Source organism: Chrysoperla carnea, chromosome 5 (genome assembly GCF_905475395.1).
Source record: "Chrysoperla carnea chromosome 5, inChrCarn1.1, whole genome shotgun sequence".
Taxonomy (NCBI): Eukaryota; Metazoa; Arthropoda; class Insecta; order Neuroptera; family Chrysopidae; genus Chrysoperla; species Chrysoperla carnea.
In genome coordinates this window covers 26,579,266-26,601,598 of record NC_058341.1, presented here as the reverse complement: position 1 = coordinate 26,601,598, position 22,333 = coordinate 26,579,266, and the positions used below count along the sequence as shown (strand labels likewise).

Here is a 22,333-nt window from a genome sequence, read left to right as displayed (position 1 = left end):
GCAAACATTTTATTTTAAATCACAGACTCAGGATTATTTTAGTGTACATGCACTGGATTTTTGAATATATACAGGATGAAATTGTTTTTTAAGATACTAGTGTAATATACTAGGATAACAGCATTATTACCGTACGCCTGAGAAATCTGGTGTACGTTAAAACGAGTGCGTTGCACGAGTTGGACAATCGCAGAAGTACGTTAATAATGCGTTATCACACGTGTATCTTACAAAACTTTATCTGAACATAAAATTTGTCATGGTTAATTGAGAAAAATTAAAAAATTTACTTTAGTAACTTGTTTTTAGTTTACATTTTGACAATAAATTGGATTATTGTCAGGTAATGAACTATTTTTCTCACGGATACTGAGTGAAAAACGTACTTCTTATGCCACGGGATGCAAAATTTCGATGAATTATCAATTGCTTTACTTAATTTGGCTTAGCAAGTACTTTGGTCAAGTATCAGGCGTATTGCAAAATGAATTTAAGCTGTATTTGACTTTGATATCATTTTTGAACCCTGAAAATATGATTCTCTAAATTACGATTCTCGATACGATTCTTCAAAACTTCTTAGGCTTGTTTATCTTGAAAAAATTCTCAAGGCACATAAGCATTTAATTTTTCTATTATTTCAGAGAATAGATTCTAGTCAGATAATAAAATTGCACATTGAAATGAAAAATTTATTAATATATATTTTGGTAGCCATACTCATTGGTAGTTTTTTTTGTATAGAATGCAGACTACTGACCTATATAGATAATTAAATAAGTTTACTAATATATTTTATGAATGGTAATAAAATACGAAATATAAAATTAATAAGGCTATTCGAACACAGTTCAAAAATATTAAGTATCAAGGAGGTGAACAAATTTAATAAAATATATTTTTTCAATTTGAATTATTTTATAACTTGACAATAAATGACGAAAAGTAAGGATAAAATTTCTCAATGCCTTGAGTAATTTTCAAAATATCTAAAATTGAAAATTTTATTCTTATTTTCCGTCTACATTTATGAAGTTAGATAGTAAAATTCATCATCAATGTTGAAAATAAGATAATTTCAACCACGAGTCTAAACTTTCCTTAGCGCTAGTACTACCTTAACATAAAATAAAAAAAATAAATACAAAAATAAAAAGAATAATTAAGAAGCAATAATATACAGACTAGTTATAAGTATTAATTAAAATTTTAAAAAGTGTCGTAATTAAATTCTAACATGAAAACTTGAAAGGGTGATTTTTCGCCCTTTATTTAAACACTCATTTTTTGTACAATTCTGATGACAATATGCGCTCTGTCTGTATAATATGTAAAGTACTTCAGAAATGAAGAAGAACTTTACCAAATTTTTTAACAGAATTAATTATTACATTTTTAATTAAAACTCTTATTATTAATATTATTTTTTTCTCTGTTTGTTGCAGATTGTTAAAATTAACAACATGAGCGGAATGGTACTTCAATATAATTCACCAGAAATCTATATTCTGGGTTCAACGAATAAAATACAAGTGAGTAAAAAAAATTTTTTTTTCAACAATCAATTTCTTGCTGCAAAAGGGTCTAACAAAATATGTAATCAAATATATATAGGAAAACCATTTAAATAACCCATCGGTAAGCGCAAATTTTGGAAGTTGCGTGTGTATCGTCTTCAGAATTTTTCTTCAATGATCCTCATATATTATTTTTTTACTTATAGTACAAATTTTTTTATTGTTCTTATATCCGATCTTTTGAAATTTAACTAACTATTATGTGATAATTATAAACTTTATGCTAAAATAATAATAACAGCTTTTTATGTGTGCCTTATCCATGATTTAGCTCAATAATTTTTACAAAACTTTGAAAATTTCTTTCAAATAATTTCAAATTTGTAAAAGTCAGTTGTTAAAAAATTATTCAATCGGGGAAAATCTAATATATTTATCTTTATGAAACAGCGCTTTTTGACTACGATAGAAGATATGTTATATCTCTTTAATTGATTGAAATCTTTCCAATACAAAAAAGAATCATTTTGTAAATGAAAAGCCCTTACACTTTTTGTAAATAATTTAGCTCACGCAAAAGGTACTCGTAAAAAAGCTTGTGTCATTTTTTTTTCATAAATTTAAAATGATCACAAAATAATTAGTTTAATTTCAAAAGCTCGCATATAGGACCATAGGACCATAGAATTGATTTTTTTTATGTAAAAACATTTTGCCAAACTACTGGAATACATGAAAATAATCGTAGAAACGGTCAGAACCGGGAAACTATCAAAAAACCAAAGATGAATGGCGATGTAATCAAGTGTATGTTTCGTTTTTTCAGGCTTCTTACGTGTCCCTGTATATTTTCTCGATTAAACTAATAAATTTCATCGTATTGAATTGACTAAATTTAATATATTCGTAGTAAATACTCGATTGACTAGCATAATCCCTCTAAAGATTTATATTATCGTCTTTAAGATATTTACGTATCAATTAACTTTAACGTTATATTAAAATTGTTTCGAATAAATCCACGAATAATATATATACTATTATATACATTTGTACTAAAATACTACTCACATATTACGTATAAAATAAACTTTCCACCCCTAAAACAATAATAGTTTGTACATATTATATAATACAATTTGATCTGATAAGCTTTGTATATTGTTCTTTATATTTTATACATGTATATGTAATGTATATATATTTATAGTACTTTAACACCGGAACAGAAGACATGTAACACACCTTTGTACGTTATTGTTAAAAGGTGTTCCAAGTAGTGAAGATCTGTGTGGCACTCGAGTACAAGAAATTTTGTAAGAACCACACCACTTTTTTCCAGTGGTGTTTGAAAAGGACTCAAATTATTTTAAAACGTTGTAAGGATAGCTGTTATCCACCAATCTAAAACATGTGCATTATCTCTGTTAGTTAAGCTTGCAGAGATTATTTCCTTAGAATTGCTAATTCTAAGCAGTAGATACAAACTTTGGAATTTTATACAACAGTACTTTTACATAGCCGGTATGTGTGTTTCGTGAATATGATGGTCATATCTCCTAAGAGACGATGGCAGCTACCATTTTCCACTTTTTCCTTTCATAAATAAAATTACCTGTAAAGTTCGAGAATTATAAGAATCATCTTTTGGAGGCAAAAAATTCTTTGTACACCTTTTACTTTTTATCAGATAAATAATTTAGATGTTTTAATGGCTACACCATTCACTGCAAAAAAGGTTTGATTGCTTTCTTCTTTTTTTAAACTTTTTGTTTCCTCCTTTTAAATGGGCTTAGAGAAAAGGGATCAAAAGGAAATTTTCTCTGAGTAGTGGAATCATATTATATGACTTTTAAAATCCAAATAATAAATAAACATCAATGCTTAGAATTGGATATCTAATTTTAATTTGGATTTTACAAGTAACTTGAGAACTTCCACCAACCCCCGTGCAGTATCTCTCGCTCACACGGCAAATCTTTTCTGACCGTGAACAAAGTAATTACACTACCTTCCTATTTATTAAATGAGAGTTAAGAAAAAAGAAAATAAATTTGGAACTTTTAATAGGAACACATAATATTAACTATCGTAGATTATAATAATGTTATCGTTCTAGTCAGAGTCAAGAGAGCTCTTGTCTCTTGTAATTTTCCTACCTAAAATTATTATTTCAAAAGGTGACAGTTATAGTTGTTTTAATTTATTATCAAAATTGTACCGTAAAATAAAATTGGTTTTTTTCTGAAAATAAAGATGCGATGGATTTAGTATCCTGCACAAAAATCATCCGTTGCGATGTTCTTCTAGTCGTATCGAAGATTTTAAAAAGTTATTATTAAACAGATGAAACTCCTTGAAAAGTCAATAGTATATCCGACTGAAATTGAATATTGCATTAAAAAATCGAAACAAGATTAAAAAGAGAAAATGAAATAAAAAACAAAATTAAAATTAACTATAATCAAAGTAAACTCTGCTTCGGTTTAACAGACTATATTATGAGTTGAAAGCCAAAGTGAGCCAGCAGTAAGTTCAGTAGAAGGCGGAAAGCACATTAATGAGTCCCACCTGCTACTTAAACCGAGGTAAAGTTTAGGTGTTTATAGTTTATTTTAATTTTGTTTTTTTTTAATTCTATTTCGACCTGAATGCGCTATTTAATGCCAGTCACTTCTTTGGGTTTTCCAGGCGAATATTCAAGCATTACAATGAACATCAGCAGAATAAAATTTAGCTTAACAAAAACAAAAATTCAAAAAACTTTACACAGGCATAACTAGCATAATAATAAATAAGCTAAGTGTCTCCGTTGCCAACGTCAGGCATGACCTTTCTCATAAATAACAACATAAAATCATTTCAAAAGTAAGAACAAAAAACAAAACTTTAAAGTAAAATTTAAGCAATTTTTTTGGTGGCCACGGCTTTGCCAAGTTAATGTCATTTCTTATGACTAAAACTCTCAAAATTAGTTTTCCTTCCAATCGACAAAAAGACAGACAAAAGAAACGTGAGAACTTGGCTAAGGTCTACAGTTCACAGGTGAAAATAAGTACTTATGAATCATAGAACGTCCTGAAGATTTACTATTAAAGGTTTAAAACAATTTCTGTTAATTAATTAAATAACAAAATCAAAACGCAAATCTGTCATCATAATCTACAAAATGCATCACCGTGGCAATGTAGCCTCTTGTTTAGTAAACAATAATAATATTTATATAGCATATTTGTTCTACTTAAAGTAAAAACAAAAGTTTGTGCTAAATTTCAAATGATTATAACTTGTATGTCAGCTGTATGATCTTTCTATAGCTGAAATTTTCCTCTATTCATATTATTTTCATATGATTCCATGAAGTATAACGTTTGTTTAATTTCAGTATACATAATACATTTATTAACTACTTGATAGCAAATTATTATTTTCATCCCAAAAAAACCAAATCGAATTATTTGTGATATCGTTACGATTTTTACGTTCCATTATTATTCGGTTTATTTAAAAGAAATGGTGGTGTTATTCTATGCAGAATCGATCCCACTAAATTTCTAGTTAAACCGGAGTGAAGTAGGGCCGAGCAACTTTGTGTTAAATTGTAGAAAATCATTTTTTCTAAAAATTTATCATAACTTTTTCAATATTTCTACTCATCATCAATACGAATTTTAGCTAATCGTAATGGTTCTTCTAAGAAATACTACTCGTCGCTAATTAAATTACTGTTTCACATTAAAGTCATAATATGTTTTTACAATACAAAAATTGATTTAGATATTAGTGTGAATTTGATCTAGATATTAGTGTGAATGAAGCCAAATCACTACTTCAACCATAGTTTATACGAAAATCGCACTCTATAGCTGTTTTATCATTATTACTTTTTAAACCTTACCCAACAGCGAAAACGCGTTCTTTTTTCATCGAGTCCTCCATTTTAAAAAAACGTTTACTGACACCTATCATGCTGTCTGTGCATTTTAATTGTCAACACTTTACCACTCAAAAGCGCTTACATTCAAATCTTGCGTTAATTTTCGGACATTATTTATAATCGAATGATAAATTGTAATTTTACACGTACATTGCTCTCGAAATACCATAAAAATTTGATTCTTACAATCGTTCCAGAGTGAATGCAGTTATTTGATTTATCAGCAAATTATCGGTCTGATAAATAAAGGCTATGTCCACACGGCTTTTATGATATATCATCATCATACTTATGATGTAACATTGTTCGTATGGTTTGATACACAGCTACAGTAGAGAAGCAAGGTAGAAAGTAGAAGGTATATATGAAGTGTGTTGTCTCCTGTCATGTTCAACTATGACAGTATTCATAATCTCATGATTATCCCCTTTTCTGTCTTGTCAAGTTACTCACTCACTTCTTCTTATACATATACAGTATAAAACAATAAATAAATACCTTATGCAATATTATACAGGTAATATGAAAAATATTACGGATAACATTCAATCTTGATCAATATTGCCGAATAAGGTACGTTCACGACAGTGTTGTCACCTCCAAAAAACTAAAAAACAGCAACTCACCACCGCTATCAAAAATAAAAACTAATTTTACTACAAATTAAGCATACCTTCGGTAATAAAAAATCGTCTGAACTGTTATATTAAAAACTGGTTTGGGGTAAAGAAATTCGTTTTTAATTTCACTAAATTTCTTTGTTCCAAGGAGCATTCAGATGTTAAATATCATACAAAAAAAATTTAATGAATTGATCAAAGCATATTGGAAAGTCAAGTATTGAGGGAGGCACTGTTTTTCCCGAATATAATAATTGCCTAAATTAAAAATAACAAAAAATTGTAATTTTAAATACGCGTCATAATTTTTTTTCATAATACGCGTCGTAAGGCCAAATACCAAAATTTTTGTAACATCTAGAAAATCTTACATAATCTTTTTTTAGTAATAAAAGATTTTACCTTCAAAACTTTAGAAACTCCCTTTATCTTAAATATATTTTCTATTAAAAACTATTTTTAGAATCTTTCATAACATCTATTGTTTATAATTTTCTTTATCCATTCAGAAGATACCAGTTTAAATTATTTTTCTAATACAGAAATTCATTGAAAACTAAAAAGTCAATTTAAAATTTTTATGTTCAATTTTCACGAAACTTTCTTGAGATCAATTCCGATCCAGCAAAAACCATGTCGCTATATAAAAATGAATCTCTTGATATTACATGCTGTAACAAAAAATTTCTAAAAAAAATATTATTTACTTAAGTAGAAAACAAAGTATTATTCATGTTTTAACAAATACAAAGAAAAAGTTTTTACAGATTCGATTTAAAAATTTTTTCTTATAACTTCAACAAAACTTTGGACCCTGAAAGCTTTTTTGAAAAAGCTTTGTTGGACCCTCCGGCTGCAATATCGTTGTTTATTAATCAATCCGATCTATGGCTCTCGAGGCATCAGCCCTACAAATATTAATTCCAATTTCAATAAATTGACGTCGTATTATCTCGAAACGAGTGACGTATAACATGCGGCAAATATTGTTCACGAATACTTTATTTAACGCTCATCAAGAAAAACGATGTAGCTCGAAAAATATTACCCGAGATTTCGGGAAACAATTTCTAAAACAATTTACTTTTTTGTGTTCGAATAATATGAAGAAAGATTTAAACATACAATTTCACAAATTGATGTCGTTTTTTATTTATTTTTTCTTATAAATAATATAAAAAACTATATTTTAACAAATGATTGAAAGTGTATTTTAAAATCAGGATATCCTTAAATGTTTATTTCCTTTTTATATTCAATTTTTATTGAGTACTTATTACACAGTATGTATTTTTTAAAACTGTATATAATCTTTTAAGAAAATTCAGAATTTTATCTACAAAGTGAATATGGAGAGAAACTGCAATATATCTACTGAATGAAATTAGGTTTGAACTATTGGTAAATGGAGCCTTAACATATAAAATACTATATAGAATTGTGAAATGTAAAATAAATTTAAAAAAATCATTTTTAGAAAGTATTGGGGAAATTTTTTTGAGACAATACTCATAGCCAAAAACAAGTAACTAACGGCTCTAATAAAAAGTTTCTCAAGGATATAGACCTCCAAATGCTTTAAACTAAGTATAGTCACTTGCTTTCCAAAGTGAGTAAAGTCACTTGCCTTGCACCTGAGTATAGTCAAATTATCCAAAATTTATGTGATTGCCGGGTTTCATTCAAATTTAATGTAATTAAGATTGCTTGTTTTACTCAATTTTGAAAGAATTTTTTTTTCTTTTGGCCTCTAAAATAAATTAAATCATTATTAAATCGTTCGCTGCAACATTTTGTACCATTCATTCGTTTACTGCTGGTCAACCAAAGTTGCTCTAAACTTTAAATGCAATGAACTTCGTTCATCAGTACATTTGTTTCGTGCTAAAATTTGATGAGGATTTTATGAATTTGGGATGGGGGGGGGGGGGGGGTGTATAGTGACAGGATTAAAAATTGGTTTGTTAGAGCTACAGGATTAAAAATTGATTTGAAGTTAGTGTCAAGGGTGTGGTTTTTGGGGAAATCAACTTCATTGTGTTTTTTGGAAGTGTCAAATTCGCACCTTCCTGCACTGCTTTTTTGTATAGATATTGCATGTTTTCAAAAACTTAAAGAGAAATGGTAAATCTCATTTCAATAAAAAGCATTTTTTATTAAGATGTGTATAATCAGGCAAAAATAAAACTTTAGTGATATAGCTCTGCTGAGTTTATTTAATAGTATATTACACACCAAGGGGACAAAAGTAAAGAATGCCTCAGATCTCATGCCCATTGTTGTCCGAGGCGAAGCCGATGGTAAAAAACATGAGATCTGAGACATTTTTTAACTTGATCGCGTGTTGTGTATACTATTTTTCTGCCCGACGGAGGCAAAAAGTTGAACTTCTGCAAGGAGATGAGAAAAGTATATTTTATTTTATATGTACAATAACCAGAAATACAACGTAACTATATATATATTCCATCAATGTACGTTTAGCTATTAGATACGATCGATGCGAAAAAAAATTGAAAAAATAAAATCATCACAGTCGTTTTTTCATAAACATTGAAAAATGATTATATTTATGTAATAAACGTTACTTATTCGGATTTGACAGATCAATAATAACGATTTGTTAGGATGATGTAACCAAACATATAGAATGGTTATAATTTTTTCACTATATTTGCTAAGTTTGCTAAGTTGCATGGAAAAAAAAGTAATTTCATCAGATTGATTTAAGCATTCACTACATAGCAATAGGAAATGTAAAATTTTTTTAATCATGAAGACAGGATATACACAGGTAGACTTTTTTCCGATTTTCAAAAGCATTATTTACAGTGTAAAGCACATGAGTGAATTCAATTTTTGGCTTGCAGAGATCATCGAAGAATTTTGTTTGTGGTTCACCAAACTTTGATGTACTTAATGAATGAATAGTTGTTTTTTTTTTCTTTGTTATTCTTATCCACAGCTGATTAAGTCGACCTGACCAAACAACGCTTAACTAAATTATCCACTACCGAGACTAGCTTTTATGATATAAATAGGGTATTCTACTATTTTTGAAAAAGTACTTAAAAATGTTGATTTTGCTAATTAAAAGCCACCAAAAATTTATTTCTGAAAATACACACGCTTGCTTGCCAAAAACTTAAATAAAAATTTTAAACGTTTTTTGTCAAAAACTCGGGCATTCAATTTGATGACGTAATATCGGTATCGTTACACGAAATAACACAAATAAGTTTGACAGATATATCCATAGACATCTGATTATAATAAATATAAATACTTATTATATATGGATATATTATACCCAGCTGCCTACACTGAACTAATTGATGGTCTATTTCTCATACCGATATGACATCACAGCAAGGCTTGCCCGCGTTTTAGATCACGTGATATACAGTTTAAAAATTACGATTTTTAATTCTAATATTTTAAAAGAAAAATGTGCTTTTGTGACTCGAAATCAGAATATTTAAGTATATTCTGATAATAACGATAATACCCTATTGATCTGGTGAAGTTAAATGACATCCAGTTGATTATAAAAAAATTTTATGATCGAAATCTATTGATATAAGTTTTTATTTCGTGCCATATAAAAACCGACTGCTGCCATTGGACAAACACAATTTTGTTTTGATCATTCAAAATGGTATCCTTTTGTTTGACTCTTGTTGTTATCCTCAAAATTAACTTCACATATTTATAGACCCAAATGGGGTGGGTTTTTTCGTGATTAAAACCATGTTTGAAAAGTAAATGAATGCTATCCGTGTTTATGCAGCCTTTTATATTAGAGATTTTATTCAGTTTACAACACACTATTAAAAAGGCTTCAAATTAGAAAAAAAATCAAAGGAATGATTGTAGGTTGAAATCCAACCTTGTTTTTCTATAGATTGGCTCCAAGGTCATTATTAAAAGAGCAGCAATACTTGATTCTTAACATACACTTTGAAAATATATGTAACCTTTGTGTAAAAGTATGTACCTATGTTTGTAACGTTTAATGTTCGTTATCCCCAGTGTCATTTTGCCAATCCTTTATGTAAATATTCAATTTAAAAAATATTTTATGCCATATAATATACACATCAAAGTAATATGGGGTTGTTCACACACTCTCAAATAATATTCTAGATTGTGGAAATACGAATCAGCTTACTCTCTACATAAAAGTCAGGGTTGTATTTATTATTTAAGATACAAAGATTTATTTTTGAAGTGAAAATTTCTTTAGACACGTTTCATTTCTCATGAAACTCGCGTCATCGTAACGCTCCATACATACGACATTGAAAAAAAAAAAAATACATTATAAATTTAAAAAAAAAAAAAACACATTTTTTCCAAAGTTTTAAGTTTTCACTTCCGTCGATAGTCCTGATGACTGAGTATCTTCTTTTTTTTAAATTCACTTCTACCATTTGGCTTCTAGGACCACTACAGACAAAATTGCCAACAATTCTACATCAAATATCAACGAAAATGTTCCTTTACAGTTTCGAATCTGATGTTCCATGAACGAAACAGCTCTATGTAAATTTTCATTTGTAATTTTATAATAATCACGATTAATATGAATCGAATTGATGCTTTATGATTAACAGAAACTAGAATTTACTAATACTATTAATAATACAGTTTCCTGTTATGATTTAAAGAAACTAAATGATTTAGAAATAGACCTCATTGGGTTTTATACAGAAGACACAAACGCTAAGTGATACGCTAAAAATTATAAAGACGATACTGATGTAAAGGTAAAAAAAATTCCTCTATACAATAATGCACATATATCAAAGAAAATTTTTTTTGTAATGCTTTTTGAAGCAGAACTAATATTTTATTTAGAGTACAATATTTTCAGATGAATTAATTTCTAAGAAACAATTTTTGTTGATATCAAGTATAAAATATATAAATAATATATCATGTGACTGACTGTTAAGAGTTGTTTTCTGAAGGAGAAAAATATAAAGGTAGTCGAACGGTCTAAGGCGTTAGTCTTAGAACGTTGGACTATTTAGACTTTGTTTTTTCGGATCCTAAGTTCCATCATGACATTTATATAATAAATGTGGCAGAACCGACAAAATCGTACCTGTTTCAAAAAATGGGAAATGATTTTTTCGAATCCTCGGTACGAAATAGATACTTAATACAAAGCGAAATTAAAAAAAATTAATAGCCTTTTTAGAAAGTTTTTTATATAACAGTCAAAGCAGATAAGAAACAATCCAAATGAGTATTATCCAAGAGGTTTTTGCCTTTTTGGATCCTTAGAATGGCAGAGTAAATATAAACACGAAAAACTTGAAAACAATGCTACGGAATCCATAATACGAAGCAGATTTAAAGTTTACAGAATTTTAATGACATTTTTTTTAAATAAATAAAATGGTAATGAACATTTATAGTAAGTATAAATTAATTTTATATGTTGTTTAATTACAAAAATAAAAATAAATGTTTATATTTATTTAAATTAATATTAAATAGTTTAAAATCAATTACAATTAAAATATATTTTTAAATATACAGTGTGTCAAATATCCACCAATTTGGAATATCGATGTTTTTTTTTTATTTAATTAAAGGCTAATTTTTCTGTAAAACTCACAGAAATATAATCGATACTTGATTTTATGAATTTGAACAAAAATATTTTTCCTTGTACCGGATTTTAATCACAGAATGTCATTGAAAGCACGTATTTATTCTCTTTTCCTATGTAATAACTAAAATTAAAGTATTTTTAGCCCCCGAACTAAAAAAAAGGTGTTGTAGTTTGACCGATATGTGTGTGTACGTGTGTTTGTCAGTCTGTGGCATCGTAGCGATTAAACGGATGAACCGATTTTAATTTTTTTGGTTTCATTTGAAAGGTAATTTAACGGAAATTGTTTTCAAGTGCAAACTTAGGGTTCCGTACCCAAAAAAACTGAAAATTTTCGATTATGACATATAATTTTTACATATAAATAATAATTACTATAGAAATGAATGGTCAAATAAACCTGGCTCAAGTTATTTCGAAAAGTGAAATGGTTAAATATAGGTAAAGATAATTCAAAAGAACAAGGTCAACTCAAATATTTCAATTTCAATTAAAATATTTCCAAAAATTTGTCCCAAAAAATGATAGCTCTCTAAGTATCCTTTTCATCTCATTGACCATCACTTTGATATTGATTTAAGGTAGTACCTACACGAAAGTGATATTCCAAGAATTTCTCAAAACTCAGAATATAAAATATTTAATTCATAATACACTTGCTGTTAAAATTAGAAGATAATTTACCATGCCATACATGAGATATTAGCAATTAAAAGTGACGCAATTTGTACGTGTACATGGGAGAAGTGTATAAAAATACACAAATTTACAAATATTATATTTATTTACCAATGAATGACGTCCACCATCTCTATGAAAAACTAATATAATGTAGAATACTATATTTAGAAAATATATAAATAAAAATAAAAATTATTTACCATATAGTTTCGATAAAAAACTTAAATAAATAACTCGTTTTAGCGATAATTTTTGTGGAAAGCATATAAAAACTAATGGTAAAGGTATATGTCAAAGTATGTGTGTGTATACGTATAGAAGATTTGTTAGTGAGTAACTACAGTCTTGTGAAAATAATATTTGGTATATGTATAATAGTCATAGCACAGTTAATGCACTGAATGATAGTATTAGTCCAAAACTTTTTGACTGGACGGTCGCGGAGGAACTACCTTAAGAAGGAGTGTTATAAATTTAAAGTGTTTATCTGCGCGTCTGTGTGTTTCTCAGTGGCATCGTAGCTCCTAAACAGTCAAACCGACTTGATTGAGAATATTTTATAACTAAGTTTCCAAAAATCGGCTTACAAGGAATAAATCGCATTTGTCGGGGGTTTTTTAAATTTTGTAAATTTCACTTGCAGACAATTTGTACATCATACGTGTGGCACTCTTAAGAACAGCTTATTTTACAGAAAATTTTCAAAGAAAAAATCTGATGTATCATCCGGTAAGCAGATGAAAGTTTATTATTAAATTATTGTGGTGAAATTTAAAAAAATATATATATTTGTTCTCTTAGTAACTCGATCAGAGGACAAACTGTATAAATGTATATTATACATTTATACATATTATATAAACATTTACATAATTATTTATAGTGTGAATTACAATATTTTGAACATATATCAATTTATATAAATAATTACACCTAATTTCAGTTTGATATGTTTGTTTTTGAGTAATCAATCATCAATTATTTTGATAAGTAAATATTATTATATGTAACAGCTATACATTTATTTATTGTTATCATTTATATACAAATAATCCTGCATGCATTTATACTATTAAATTTATGATATAGTCCTTTATATGCTAAACCGATATTGATATCGGTATTGAAAATGTATGGAATGAATGTAGGTGTATTAATAGTAAATATAAACTGTAATAGACAACTATTTCCACGAGGTGTATACGTTTTTTTTTGTCAAATGCAGGATTATTTCGCATTCATAAAATAATTTTGGTGCGCGATTAACGCGCAGTTACATTTACATTTATATGTTTTTTAAATCCATATCTTTTACAATGGGAAAAGGGGATAATCCTGATATCGAATTGGTAATATTTCTCACGAAAATGTAAAACTAGACTTGACACCATGACAAAATTTGAAAGTGAAATTAAAATTGATTAAAAAACGAAGAAGTTATAAGCAATCAAAGATTGCATTCAAAGGTTGTCCGTCTCCTTTTAGCAAAACAAACTTTAATATATAATATCTATGGCGATACCCACGTATGAGGTCACTAGTGGGTATTTTCTTCTAGTAAAGATTTTTAAAACCAACTTCACTTTTCTATTCGTGAAGTGAGATTTCGTCAGCTGAAGTGATAAAAAAAATCTCCTATTGTATCTGCCACGCTATTTATTTGAGAATTGTTTGAGAATTTATATATTAAACAACTATTATTTTAAGAATTTGCTGTTTAAAAATTTTCCTGCTGGATATTAAACTTTAAAATACTGGAAAAATTTAATGATCTTTTTTTATAAGGTGCAAACAATCTAAAGACTTGGCAACTGAACATTCAAGCGAGCTCCTATCACCCAAAAACAATAACGCCTCGTGTATTCATTTTTATTATTTTTATATTTATTGGTCAAGCATCGTCTATAAAATGAAATAACAAAACAACATCAACATTAAACACAATAAAAGTCCTCGAGTGAGTAAATATGAGATAGTTTTACTTTACTTCACATTCATTCTGCCTGTTATACAAGATATATATACCTACCTGCTTTCCTAAAAGAGTACCCACTCAAGACGTACTCAAGTGTTAGTGATGTGTCGAGTGTTCGAATTAATGCCATTAAGAAGTACTATGAAGCTATCAATTTTAATTGTGTGTTAATTGGGTTAGAACAATCGTCAAAATCTTTCCATACATCAACTAGATATGTTTGTTTAGTGTCTAAATAAATGAAAATTTTAATCAACTTCTTGAAACATCAGATTTTTCTGACTGACAATATCTTAAAATTTTCTTTGTACATTCATAAGAATATTGGAGATTATTTATCAATTCTACAATAAAAGAAGCTTGAAATTACCACCAAATTGGAAAATATTGACGAATGTGGAATTTTTACTAATTCACGTAAAAAAAAATCGCTAATCACTGGAAAGAAATCTAAAGATGACGAAACATCTTTAAAATTTCATTTATTATTATTAAAAAACATATAAATGAACAGAGCTACTATTTTTCCTCAAAAACGGAAAAACTATAAATATTAGTACATTTTTATGGTTTTCTACGCTATCCAGAAGAGGGAATGTATGATGAGAGAATTAAAAGCATTTTATGTTTAAAGCATGCGCAGATAACGCTTCATTCTGAGAGCTTCTAATTTTTAGCTTAAATGCAAATATTTCTGAATGTTTTTAACTTAATTCAAATTATCTGAGAGAGTTAATTAAATAACAGCATTTATTATGAAAAAACACATGATGAAGAGTCTTGAATAGACTTGCATACCTATACAAGTCTGAATAGAATGTACATTAGAATGTCTTATTGTCGCATTAATCCTTGGTGATCAAAAAAAATTAAAAATTTAAACATCAATTTTAATCTTTGAATACCATAGTTTGAAAGTATTAGCTTTGTCTATGAATTGAAATAGATCAAGTCATTTCCGATAAAATCGACAATAGATCAAAATAATAGGCTAAAGCGGGTATTTAGCGCAGTTGAAACATCACTAATAAATATAAATATTTCTATAAACCACTATATTTTCGTACATAAAATTTCTCATTCGTATATAAATACTGTTATTCTGACTATAATACAACACGACTCTACGGCTCCTTCTCGTAATGTACAAGAGTTACTTCTTGTATTTTAAACGGTATTTTGGCATACTGCCACTAATTACAAAATAATATAACAACATTGAATTAAAGTATCCATATATTTTAGGTGTTACATACTATTACGAAAATTTGTGTATACTAAACGAAATATACGTTTACATTTATTATTTTAGAACTATGGTCGAAATAATTTATCCAAAAATGTTTAAAGTGTTTTTATTTACAAGATGTTCCACTAGAAATATGCGCCTTTTCTTAGCCCGTAAGCTTTAATTAATCATAAAGTTTAATTGAAAATAGTTTAGCTAAAGATAACAGAACAGTAGTTGTATGTTTTTACTTTAAACATATTCTTACCTAGTTTAAATTTTACCTGTCTTGGTTAGCTTCATTCGAATAAGTCAAATATAAAATTTTTGAACTTAAAAAATCTGATCATCGGAAAAATAAGAACTTATTTTAACATAAAAAGAACCAATCATTTTTTTATTTGCTCGAATACTCTCCGAATGTCGGGGCGTTGAAAAAAAGTTGCTAGTTTCCAGAAGTTTTCTCCGAAACTATGAAAAATGGTAGCTTTCAATCTATTGGTATGGTAATTGGTATTTCGACATGTTGATCTGTATTGCCTAAATTTAGAACAATCACTTTGGATTATATATTAAAGTTTGAAATTGTTTTAAGTTGGGCACAATAAAGCAATGAATAAATTCTTAGAACTCGAAACTATGCTCCAATCGAGACTATGCTTCTACTTTGTATAGATTTTGATATAAATTGTGTAATTTAGTTTCCAGATAGTTTTTTCATAACTATGAATGGTACAATGTTGAAAATTGTTATCTGGCTTATGGAACTCCCTGTACTTTGACTAGAGTAGGGTAATTACGAATATACCTTACTTAATGTCATAAAATATCCAGTTAGAAAACTAAGCATTTTTTAATTCTTGTTATTTATTATCTCTACTGCACTACAATGAAACAGTTACGTTTTTTTGCGCGTTTATTCGTATCTGGAACGCTTTATTTCGTCAAACCACTCAAACGACCAATTGTATCAATTCCAAGAGAGTTATTTATGTTTAGACGTTACATAAATGTGAATAAATGCTTTCCAAACCACCATTCCCTTCTATTGCTATTGAGTTCCATGCAAGTACGCTTCTTGTAGAACTAACAAGATTAAAACCACAAAATATTTATTTATTTTCATAGTAATTAAGTTGGATTTAAATTATAGTCTCCATTATTAAATAAATAGAAAAGTTAAGGTTATGTACAGGATGTTAGAAAATCAGTGTGTAAAAATATATGAAAGAATAGATTTACCACAAGCAATCTTTTTATAGAATTTAATTTCCTTCTTAAGTTTTAAAAACTAAGAATGTCTGATCCCTTGACTTTATCACTCAAAACAAACAACCGGGAACATAATCTGTGTTTAGAAAATTAAATTGCCTGTCTGTCTCAGAACAGGCTACGGTTTTATGAGGTTTTGAGGCTAAAACTTAATTAATAAATTAACAAACGCATAATTTCTCATTAATTATTAATAAAGGATCTTTCTCGGGATTTCGTTATAATTTTTTCAATTTGTTCAGTCAATTCAATAGAATTTTTTCACTCAGATTTTCAGAGTCTTTTATAAAGTAGGTTTCAGTAATTCTTCGTCATAAATTTCACTTTATAACTTGATGAATTTTTTGACTTTTTGATAAGAGAGACTCGAGTAAAAATTACCTACTTTACTACTTGAATCCGCCATGTTTTGAGCCACTAAACCTATTACACCCTGTTGAAATCACAATGCCATTATTGCGATAGCGAATCGTGGTAACGTTTACTTCACATAAACCGGGTATCTTAGACCACTCGTACACTTCTTCAAAATTCCAAAAAATAAACTTGAAATAATTTCTATGCCAAACGTGTCTTATTGAAAATTTTTCTCGTAACTGGTAAAAATTGGTTTGTTAAAAAATAACTCCGAACTTTGTGGGTAATGTTTGAAGAACAGACACATTTGACTTAAAACTTGACTAGACATAAGACTTTATATTGAATTTCTGTCGAATGTATTCTTTTTGTAAAAATTGTTCCAACAAAATTATTTTTTTAAGGAATATGATTCTAATTTAAAGTGTCTTCTTTTTATCTTTTACCAGTCACGAAAGCGAATCTGATTTGTAAACCCTCTTAAAGAGGGTTAAAAATTGTACAAACCACCCGGTATATATAATCACACAGTAGATACCTTTCCCACTCCATTTAAAATGTTATTTTAGTTAAAACATAAACAACTCTATATAAAATAATATAATCCTGGTAGATTGTCTCTCCAAACTAAGAGAAGAGCTTGCTTGGTATTACTGAAAAAACATTTAGCGATATGGGTCATATATAATTAAGTCACACTAATTTATTACTCATGCTATGGTGTAGTTATGAAACTATTATTAACTTTCGAATAGAGAACAATGGTTTTCATCACGAAAATACTAAAACATTTTTTGAAAATGTTTTTTCAAAATATTTATTTATAAAAAACAAATATTTTCTTAAGTCCTACGATGTTAGGACACCTCAAAAAGTAATGTGTACATGAATGAGTCTGTGTGTAATCAAATTTTTGAAGCGCTGTAGCTGATGAAGGAATTATACGATCAATTTCAAATTAATAGAATTCAATTTCAGTATATTTGATGCGAATTGAATTTATTAAAAGATACCTTTGCGAGGATCACACGTCTCTAGATGTGCACATGAGATCAAAGATATGTGACCCTTATCTTCAGGTAAAGGTAGCTTTTAATAAATTTTCAATTAAATTCATTTAAAGAAGAACAAAGAACCGTTCCCAAAGACTAGATGGTGCAGCTCTACAAAAACTTCGATCCCATAAACCTTTCATTATTCTAAAAACGAAAGTTTTTATTTGTCGATGAGTAAAGAGTGATCCAATTTCAATTTCATATGTTTCCATCCTTGTAAAATAGAAAGCTCTGAAAGCTTTGGTGCTTGTTTTTAACTAACGCTCAACGTTTAAAAATTGAACAGTTCTTCTACAGCAATACAAATTATGTAAAAGCTTTATATGTAGACTTTTAAATATTGGGAAGATTATAGATAATATAATTCACAGCATTGTGCAAAATTTCGGTGAAACTGAAGGCATTAGAGATAGGGCAAGTTGTTTGCAAGCTTTGAACTGCTGCAGAAGGTCCATTTGGCTGACTTAATTTTTCATGTTCCATGAATTATACTTATTCGTCTTTAATAATTATACTTACTATTCGATTAATACCAATATAACTAAGATAATATTATATTTTGTGTTTTTTAGTTAGGAAACTCAAATTAGATCGTCCTTTATAAACTAAATTCATTTGTCAAAATTACAGAAAATAAATTTTACTTAAGTTTATCATTCTAAGGTATTTACAATTATCTAACTCAGATAAAACATTACTGGTCTGAGCTTTGAGAGTTACACCCACCACCCATTGTTTTTTTTTCGAAAAGTTACTTTTTTGGAGAAAATTAAATTAAATTTATGTAATTATTATGTTCTTATTAGTATTTTTCTAAACCAATTAAGTATTATATCCTTGGGGAGTGCTAATTTTCGATGAATAAAAAAAACAGTATCGAAATATACTCAGTTCTTTTATTAAAGTATTCCCAAGGTATTTTAACAAGTGAACGTACCTAATCTATTGAGTTTTTTTTCTTATAATTTGTTATAGAAAACAATTTCGGATAAAAATAAATTGACTGTAATGACATCGATTTAAATGAATGTTAGGGGTTTGATAACGAATTGTTATCTCGAAAAAACGTTTTATGAATGGTACCTGTTTATAAAAAATAAAAATACATTCTTTAATTTACTTATTATAGATTTTTGCTCGTAATCTATGCTAAAGAAAAATGTATAAACTAACGTATATCTACCGATTTTCTCATAGGGAAGCACCTCTATTTTCTAATACAAGATATCTACCCCATCGACAAATAAGACAAGTGAAACTTACGAAATCCTATAAAATTTATACATTATTTTAATGTAAAAGTCAGTTAGCACCAAAGTCTTATACTAAGTTTGATTTTTTACTACGAAATAACACATAGAAAATAGCACACCATTCAACGAAACATTCACATCTTTTCCAGCGAACTATTTTTTGTATTTGAATTTAAATTCTAGAGAAACCCACCAGAGGTAATTATGTTCTTGTGAGCTTAATCAACCAAAATCCGAAAAAGTATTGGAAAAATAAGAGCTGGATTAAGAATTCATATAATCTATAGAATAAAGACGAAGAAGTTTTTACAATACTATAAGCCTGTGCTAAGTTAAGATTATTTGAATTTGAGTAAAATTTTGAAAAAATTTTTTGCTGCCTTCGAGTGAATATCTACTTTAATTTTGTAAAATAAATTTCGTTATGGTAAATTTTTGTACTTTTATAAAGAAAGTGTTTCAGTCATTTAAATATGTTTTTATAAGTTTGTTTTATTTGTTGCACCTGTATTTGCCATTCTAAAAATTTCAGTAATCAAATCAAAGTATTTTTTTTTTCTATTTTTCTGATATCAAATTTAACCTTTCAATATTTGAATTGAATTACATACAACCGAAACAATTTCATGTTTAATTAGCAAGAAAATTTAATAAAAACCAATAAAATAAAAATGTATTGATAACTAATGAAACTAATTTTGTTACAGGAATTAAATATGGATGGATTATTTGTGTCACCAGCTGGACGAGAATTAATGAAACAGAAAAGTCAAAATCATCATAAAACTAAAATCAAGCATAGCAATGAAGTAAGATATTTACATTACACTAATATTGTTGACATAAAAAACACAAGTTTTAACAAACTTTGTTCAATGTGCATGTAACAATTAGCTTAGTAGAGCTGAGTGTAAGGATGTTGTACCTACTATACCTGAAATAATTAAAACTCTGATTTTTATTTAGATCCTAGAATACCACTGTTTTAGTAGAACGGTATTCCGATTATATATCTGAAACTATGAAAACAGATTATATTTGATTTTACTCCCCAAAGCTGCTTACCCTTATTTTAGAAGCCTGATCAAAAATTGTATACGTACTAAACATAAACATGATAAATAAATTATACACATACAAAACAAAATGCAATAATAGCTAGGTGTCATTTTGATTTAAAATCAGCTAATAACTGATTATAACAAAACGATACCAACATGCTATTTTGATACAATGTATAAAACTTCAGGCTTGGATTTATTAAATCTGTATCAAATTGCTTTTATATATTTATTAAAGTATTGAAATATATTTATAATTACATCATAAACAATAAAAATTATTAGAATATTAGAAATTATTAGAGGAGAGAAATAATCTCTCAAAATGCTCATAACGCGAGTGCTGACGGGTTAAAAGAAGTTTTATTACAATTTTGAAAATATTAATTTAAATTATTGAAAGATTTAAAAAAAGTTTGAATTTATTTATCTTTCAAATAAATCAGTTTAATAATTATGGTGGAAACGCAAATAAACAGGAACAACATTATAATAATTGGTATTCTTTATCATTTAATTGCGCTCCCACCATTTATATACAGCATCTATCTATAAATATAATTTTATACTGGGTGGTCCCAGTTATAACAGAGGGAATTCATCAAATGTTAGATAAATAGTTAAAATAATGACAATTTAGGACAGTATATTTTAGCAGTGATTCTAAAAGAAACTCCTTTATCTTTGGAAAAAAAAGTCGTACGGCTATATATTTTAAACTAAAGAAGCTATTATTGAAAGAATTAGATCTCTCTGGTGGATACTATTTTTTTCATTAAACAAATAGCACACGGGTTCTACTTCATCACAAATATCAAACCATAATTCATATTAATAGTTCTGAACCTGTTGCTTCGACAACATTTTCATGAAGTACACTTTTGTAACTTTAAAAAGAGTTTCTACTCACATGAAAAAATTACTTGTAATATAGTTTCTTAAATAAAGATTAAAAATAGTAATGTGGCTTCCGCTATTTTGACCTATAGTCTATGTGTTTAATAAACTGGGATAAAACCTGATAAAACCTCATTATTATTCTTGTTATCTTTTGCTATAGTAGAAAACAAAAGCATAGGATTAATAAAATCTCCAGTATCCCCTTCAGGAACGAAGTTTCTTTTCATCAAAGAGTAGTTATGCATATGCTTATGCATCCATAACTAGTTTTGAATGTAAATAGTAAAAAAATGTAAAATTCGTTTATATGCTCTAATCAATAAAAATAATATAAAGTAGATGAACATATCGTGGTTGCCGAGGATATGACGCACACATAAGGTATATCTCACACTGTTACGTGATGAATTCTATTAGTTTGCTCACCATGACAATCTGCGTTAAGAAACTTCATTAAAAAAAAAACTTGCAAATCTTAAAAAATTGTTTGATTCTATCGTACGTACAATTTTATGGAAACATAAAATTTTTTTATTGAATATCAATTTTGGTAGTATGCGCAATACACTATTATCGCCAAAGTTAATTGACCAACCGAATGTTTTATACAATTTTACTAATACATACTGTATTAAATTGTAGGATATGGTATTGCATTCTATAGAATACAACTCTGATACAAAATGAACAATCCTCCCTATTGGTTACAACTTCTGCCTGGTCGACAATAATATTGTAATGATTTTAGCTTTCGAATTGGAAACATATGGAACTAACTTACTAATATGACAATTACATAATTAGAAAATTTAATTTGAATACATAATATTCACTATATTATTTGTAACTAA

At 27.9% G+C, this 22,333-nt stretch overlaps 1 protein-coding gene across 1 annotated transcript in view; it reads left to right on the top strand.

Moving 5' to 3' along the window:
• LOC123301083 overlaps nt 1-22,333 on the top strand; it is a 37,792-nt gene that overhangs the window by 2,977 nt on the left and 12,482 nt on the right. The window contains exons 2-3 of the mRNA XM_044883813.1: nt 1,446-1,532; nt 20,229-20,330. Coding sequence (XP_044739748.1) covers nt 1,446-1,532; nt 20,229-20,330 — 189 coding nt within the window. The remainder of the gene's footprint in view (nt 1-1,445; nt 1,533-20,228; nt 20,331-22,333) is intronic.